General features: G+C 33.9%; 1 protein-coding gene across 1 annotated transcript; it reads right to left on the minus strand.

Annotated features, from left to right (window-relative positions):
* Nucleotides 1-2470: 2470 nt before the first annotated feature.
* Nucleotides 2471-6688, minus strand: LOC132705191 (cytochrome P450 6l1-like). Its single transcript, XM_060675647.1, has 5 exons — nt 6562-6688; nt 5721-5941; nt 3759-3974; nt 3221-3472; nt 2471-2747 (listed from the first exon to the last, which is right to left on the minus strand). The coding sequence occupies exons 2-5, from the start codon at nt 5914-5916 to the stop codon at nt 2569-2571; spliced, it is 843 nt and encodes a 280-aa protein (XP_060531630.1). The 5' UTR covers nt 5917-5941; nt 6562-6688; the 3' UTR covers nt 2471-2568.
* Between the last annotated feature and the right edge of the window lie 1027 nt (nt 6689-7715).

The raw sequence follows: 7715 nt of genomic DNA on the forward strand, positions 1-7715 counted from the left end.
CTTTAAAAAGTCGTTAATTTCGCTAAAACCTCCAGTGTGCGGCAAATGCAAACACCCATTCTTTCGGATAATCGCTGAGCGTAAGCTCCTGTGTAAAATAATCAGTTGAACTAATGGCTTAAATAAACTCCACTTGTACTTACTCGCCTCGCCTCGTTCATCGAATCATTTATTTCTTTTCGAGAATCCTTCATGTTCCGTTTTGTTTTTATTTGCACTTTCCCGATTTATTCGAACTATTGGTTTCTTCAAGTTCGGTTAAAGCAGATTCTATCCTATTGGAGAAAGAAGAGCTGCCGTTTCTTGTCTACGAATGTCGATATTTGTTAGCAAATTCGTGGACGATTTTATTGGAAGTATCAAGTAAATGGAGGAATGGGAATTGGATCATTTTTTCGTCCAGAAGAATATTTTGTGTACTTTCATTATATATTCAAGGTGTTTTATAATTGAATGTCAATTCAATAAAAAGAAAACTTCATATGAAAATATGCCCTAAACGTCTTAACTTTCGAGACAAATACATATTTATGAGTAGGTTTGATCTTTTACTTTTTTTTTAGTTAAATAAGAACAAACGTTGTTCAGATTTTCACATAAATATATTTAAATGACAGCTGTTTCGGCAACACCGTGCCTTTATCAATTTTTTTTTTAGTCCGACGCACGATTTTCACTTAAAAATGAAAACTAATTTATCTGCATGCTGTCCTATTAACGCTATTGCTATAACCATGCAGAGAAGAGGGTTTTATTTTTTAAGCAAAAACCGTCCGTTGGATTGAACAAAGTCAAGACATTAAATTTGTTTAGAAATGATTTTAAATTGTAGGAATAATTTTTATTTTAAAAGAAAATCAATAGACAAGTGAAATTTTGTACGCCCGCTACTGGTGTATTTAAAAAAAAATGTGGTACACTCAGTAATACCTCTTGATACATGGTATTTGTGTGCCAAATTTCATTAAAATATCTAAAGTGTCATCACAGATATTAAAAATAATAATTTTATTTTTGAAAACTTTGCCACTCTGTATCTCAAAAGTTAAGACGTTTCCTTTTAAAATGGACCCAAAAAACGCCTCATTAATTATTGAAATTCGATTAAAAAACACCCTGTACAACAGATTTGTGGCCGACAATTGGTAACTTGTGCAGCTGCAGGGTGAGAGAACTGGAAGTGATGGCAAATTTTCTACCACAAATTCTAGAGCTAAAATTTTATGTGAAACCCAGTGGCTCAAAGTGTTTGGCAGTTAGAGCGCGTTTAATTAAATTATACAAATAATTTTTTTATTTTTTAAAATTAATTTGAATTAATAAAAGTAAATGTATATTTATATTTTTCTTTATATTTTTACCCACCAATATAGTAAGTACACTCTTTATTTTGCTTTAAATTAATATGATGTATTGGACACTATATATTTTAAAATTGCTGTTATTTTTAAAAATAAATTTACCCAACTATATATGTTTGACAAGCCCACTTTATTCTACATGATACCATAAAATAATATACTAGCTTTTCCATTGATAAAAACAAAAATTAATTTCTGGTCTGACATCATATACTTATTCTGAGAGTGGAACGCACATACACTTACGCGTATTAACAGGCGTTGCAACTTATTATATTTTTGATCAACGAAAATAGGACAGCCTGTACAATTATTGCAACTTTGACAATCATTCTTTGCTCCCATTTGACATTACTTTAAATTAGTATTGTCATTTCCATTCTGATGTATCGGTGCTAACTTTGAGTAGTTGTAAGAACAGACTTATTTATTGTAATTCGAATATTTTGAATCTATTGTTTACCAAACACTGGTGATAGAATGATGTAATAATGACCCCAGTTCAATTTAAAATACAAGAGTTATTGAGTTCTTTTCCGGCAAGGCCAAGCGTTTTGTACAATTATTGCCTACTTTTTCTATTAGTTTCACGGGGTAAATTAGAGTTTGCATTTTGAGTTTGATAATTGCATTTCGCAATAATTCTAGTAATTCTAAATTTCTGGTCGAACTCGCCTGTTTAAAATTGAACTGACAAATGAATTAACTTTAATTCACTACATCACAATTAACGCTCGTACACTTGTCAAAACTGAAAATTAGATTGCAATTGCTATTTTTACTCTTATTTTCTAAAGGCTGTTACTTATTAAATTACAACATTTTTAAGAAAATAACGACAAAATTGAGCAAATAATTTAGAATAGTACAGTTTGTTTCGGCAGGTATTAATTTTGTGAAATTGAAACTTGTAATTTGTGAAATTTCTAATGTAACAACAATCATAATTTTCTCGGAAGATCCACAGATAACCGTTTGTAGTTTTAAAGTTCCACAGCGGTTAAAGAAAAATAATAAAATATCTATTTTAATAAGTTTTTATTATAAAATCACTAATAAAGGAAACCAAATGTTAGTTCTTGTATCCTATAAACTTACAGTTAAAAAAAGAAAACATTAATAACACATTTTTTATAATTTCAGCAACAGATGCTTTACTCTACTTTACTAACATTATTGAGTTCTTGCTGTATGCGTGCTTAGTGCTCTATAATTGTTTGTCTTTCAGTGGCACGAAAGTCAGCGGCACTCCTTTACGGGTGAGCAGGAGAAAACTTTTGGCTTCGAAATTCAATGGATGCTGCGTCTCCTGGTTCGTTTTGACTTCAAATTGCGACAGAATTTTAACAAAGCCCAGTTTGATAGTCAACAGACCAAATCGCTCGCCTGCAAAAATCAATCAATTAAAAAAAATTGAAGTGATCAAAAAAAACAAACGAAGAAAACAGAGTTCGAAAGAATAAGAGAATAGAAATAGAAATATTTACCAAAATATGACGTAAATCAGAAACGCTGTAATTCACATTATAGCATAGAAGAAGGGGTAAAAAAGTAATCAAAATGAGTGAATCAGATCTTCCATTGGACATAGAAGAAGAAATTGTCCAGAAAGTGTCCATTGCCGCGAAAAATTCCAAACAAAAATAATAATTTTTAAAGATTGCTCTATTCCCTTCCGTAAAAATGAGTTAATAATAGCAACAATTTTATAACTCTATAGTGATATAATCAACGGATCTCCAATGCGATAATTCAGTTTATTAACTCAAACAGAATAAAGTGTGTTATGATGTGGGTTCGTAGATAAGGAATATTATAAGGGATGCCATTACTATTATATCAAAACATAAAGTACAAACCAATACAACTTCTGGGTCCTTCGCCAAAAGGAAAATAGTTAAATCCATCGGTATTGTAAACACTCTTATCCTTAAACCTTTCCGGGTCATAAGTGTCGGGATCTGGATAAAACTTTGGGTCACTATGAATTCCCATCATTGGTACTAGAACCGGTATACCCTCTTTAATAAATACGTTTGTTCCCGGGAGCACGTAATCTTTGGTACACCTTCTGTCCAAAAATGGCAACACTGGATATTTTCTTAAAGTTTCTAAAAACGATAACTTATGCAGGGCATATCGACTTATTGTAACTTGACTTTAACAGTTTTTAGTACAGTTCCTAGTACTTTTGCAATCCATAAAACATATGTCAAGAAAGTCCAAAAGATATCAAACTCATTAAAAACTACGGTACTGCCTTTTTTAATATTTGCTACCGATTGAAGACGAGACAAGTAAAATTTGTAGTAAGCATTTGTTGATCTACGTTTGCAATTACTTTCCTTGATTTTTTTGTCTCGTGAACTGTATGAAGTATTCTTTGAAGTTACTTACCACTAAAGCACATATCCAGATATTTCATTTCTTGAATAGCTTCGTATGTGATTTCCCCATTATATTTTGCTATGGTTTCTTTTATTTCCTCTCTGAGCCTTTCTTGGATGCTTGGGTTAATGGCGAGCTCATGAATAGTGTAAGCGAGTGAACTGTTCACAGTTTCAAAGCCGGCTGCGAAAATCTGTATTGCTTGTGCCAGCAATCTGGGCTCAGCTGTTTGGATATTAACGGTAAGAACTAAGGTCTAATTTTGTTAAAAAAATAGAATTATACAAGTATCTGTAATAATGCGATTGTAAAATAAAATATGGTTGGCATATATACATTGGCCACAATTTGCGATAACTAATCTATCAAATTACCTTCACTAACATCAAATCTTTAATTAATTAAAATTGACACATAATCTATAATCATTATATTACAAACTACATATCTTACTTCGAATTTTACGAGGAATGAAAAACCAAATTTTTTTGTAGGTTGAGGATTTTCCCTATATTCTGATAATTTTTCGGATTTTGTTTATAATGGGTGTTTTTTTTCGATGTATAGAACTTTACGTTGGTATTACTGTTCAAGATGGCGACCGATTTAACAGCTGTCAAGCGATTTATTCTCAGTTTGGTTTGGCAATTCATCATGAATAGACTCACGCCTGAACAACACTTGCAAATCGTACTATGTCCACTTTATCGTCGAGAAAATCGTCCATCAGAGCAGTTAATTCGATTAACCATGAAACGTTTTCGCACCACGTTTACTCTTATTGATAACTCGCATCCCCAGAGACGCCGTACGGTGCGTACAGAAGAAGCTATTGCTGCTGTAGAGGTAGAGGAAGACCCGAACGAGCCCTTCCGCCATCGAGCACAGGAATTGAATCTGAGTCCATCCACTGTATGGAAGATTTTACGGAAGGATCTTGGTTTACCTGCTTACAAAATCCAACTCGTGCAAGAATTGAAGCCAAACGATCATCAAGTAAGGCGTAATTTCGTCGGATGGGCCCAAAACGAGAATGTTGTTGTTCCCGATTTTCATAAGCGAATTTTGTTTAGCGATGAAGCGCCCTTCTGTTTGAATGGCTACGTCAACAAACAAAACTGCCGCATTTGGAGCGAAGCTAATCCTGAAGTGTATGTCGAAACACCGTTACATCCAGAAAAACTGACTGTTTCGTGCGCTTTATGGGCTGGTGGAATCATTGTTCGGTACTTCTTCAAAAACGATGATGGCCAGAACGTTACAGTCAATGGTGATTTCATTCCTGAATTGAATAACCATGATGTCCAGGAGATGTGGTTTCAACAAGACGGCGCAACATGTCACACAGCTCATGTCACAATCGATTTGTTGAAAGACACGTTTGGTGACCGCCTAATTTCACGTTTTGGACCTGTGAATTGGCCTTCAAGATCTTGTGATTTAACACCGTTAGACTACTTTCTGTGGGGCGATGTAAAGTCATTGGTCTATGCGGATAAGCCACCAACGCTTGACCATTTGGAAGACAACATTCGCCGTGTTATTTCCGATATACGGCTACAAATGTTGGAAAAAGTCATCGAAAATTGGACTACATCCGCGCCAGCCGTGGCGGTCATATGCCAGAGGTCATGTTTAAAATGTAATGCCACAAGATTATCTATCGGATAAATAAAATTCATGTCAATCGAATAATCCATCGTTGTTTTATTGCAACTTAAAGTTCTACACATCGAAAAAAAACACCCCTCATATACAAAAAAAAATCTTCAGTACCTTAAGTAAAATTGTATCTTCATTTTTTTAAGATACTTAAAATGTGGAAATTTGGTTAGTTGCTGAATTCCAAAATAGAAAAAATATCCCGTACACACAACTCAGATGTAAAGTCATTCTGTTCAAAACGTTTTTTAAGCAATCGCATTAAGGCAGGACCACGTATAATGCAAATCGAGATCCGTCGTTACTTACTTAGGGCAACGTCGTTTTGATTGTCCTTTTTAAGTTGCAACATTAAATCAATAAAATCTCTCGCTTTTTGGGCCGGAATGTTTTCTGACCTTTGCTTCACGGCGCTACTGAATATATTAGTCAAAGTCGTCAAAGTCTCGGCACTTACTAAAGCAATTCTCCAATAATTTGCAATTGACGATGCAAACCAGTTCATCAGTTGCCGGACAGTGTTATCGAGTCTGAAACGTTAGACTTGGATATAATTTTTAAAACTTTAAGAACCTTATGATTTTTTAGTTGTTTTCAGAACAAACAGAGACAAAACCAAAATTGATACTTGCGAATCCACCCATTCATACGAATCCGAATGGAAGAAAATTTGGAAGCGTTGCAAAATCAGACTAAGATGCAAAAATAATTCTGCTAAATTAGATGGAGAAAGCAAAAGTGTTTCTATTTAGTCACTTTTAGCTTGCATATTGGCTGCAAAATTTCATACAGTGCATAAATTGAGATGTACTTGTTATTTCATCTATATGACTACTAGCAACATGTTAAGACCAACCAATTACACCTGTCATTTGTATGTGTGGACATCGTTGTTTAGAAAGACAATGTATAATATAGCTTTGATTTCCACTCAAGAAACCGTCATATACGAAAGTATATAACCAATTATACGCTTTTTCTCCCATGTGAGAAACTGTTAGTTACAGTATCGAACTTAATTTTGCTTTTACCATTTTGAATATCTCAAAACAAAAAAATGAAACATTTTGATCATGTTACCTTTGGATAAAGAAATTGACAATTTTTACTGGGAGTTATTTAGGTTATATTAGGAACTCCGTTGACTTACCTCAGATCAAATAGATCTTTGCTAATCCGCCTGAATTCCGAGTTTTCATTCTCGAAACATTTTGCGTCAATCCCAAAAGCGCACCTGGCTACAACCGCAGTTGAATATTTCGCGCACACTTCTTTTGCGTCGGTAGCCTTCCCATGGACGATATGTTTGCTTAAATAGTCTGTCATATTGTTTGCCTCGATCATGGTCGAATTAAACATGAGCCTCAATTTTCCCGAAGAAAAAACCGGGCTCACTTTCGAACGGATTTTCTTCCAATAATCCTTGGTCACCCAGAACATAAAGCTCGAAAGAAATTCGTCGTTTTCGGGGCCTTTTATCGTTCGGTTTTCAAAATGCGAAAAATCCTTTTGTAACACACTTTTAATCAACCTCGGAGATTTCAACAATATGTACGGTTCACCGAATACGTAAAAACCAATGAAATCTTTTTCGCCGATTTGAAAGTACAAGTCTTTCAACCATTGCCCGACAGATTTTTTCAGCGAGAATACAGGAAAGAAGCTTCCAAATATCGGGCTTGGTTTCACGTAGTCCACGTTTCGCCTTTTCCAGTAGGTTTGCTTTATTGCTACGTAGATATAGAACAGCAATACCGCAAATAGAACTAGTACCGCCGGGTATAGCCAAACGTTCATCATTTTGTTATCGGATAGGTGACCACTAAACCCTTCACTTTTTTAGCAACTGTGGTTTATTTGCTATTTTTGGAGTATATATATAATTCACCGAAATTGCTTGAATTTTTCCCCACTCTGATATCATAATGATATTAAAATAAAGTAGCGCCAATCGCGTTTCTGTTTTGAAACCTGCATATCACTGTCGCCGGATAATTTGAATGGTCACTGTTTACTTTTACGTAAATTTTGCTTTGCTGCACTTTGAGATGGTGAGAAAAATTTTTTCAAACTTCAACTTCTAAATATTTTATTATGGACTATTTATTACACTAATTTTTAAAAATTTAAACATTTAGTGAGTATTATCTGCAAGATACAAATGACAATGAGTTATACACAAAATACATAAAAATAAACCTATGGCCAGACACTCCTGGAATTTATTTTAATTTTTTGAAATGGTATTCTTTTATTTCAATAGGTAATTTGTTAGAAAAAATTAGTAGAATATGCAAAATATAT

Source organism: Cylas formicarius, unplaced genomic scaffold, assembly GCF_029955315.1.
Source record: "Cylas formicarius isolate icCylForm1 unplaced genomic scaffold, icCylForm1.1 PGA_scaffold_7__23_contigs__length_41026272, whole genome shotgun sequence".
Lineage (NCBI taxonomy): Eukaryota > Metazoa > Arthropoda > Insecta > Coleoptera > Brentidae > Cylas > Cylas formicarius.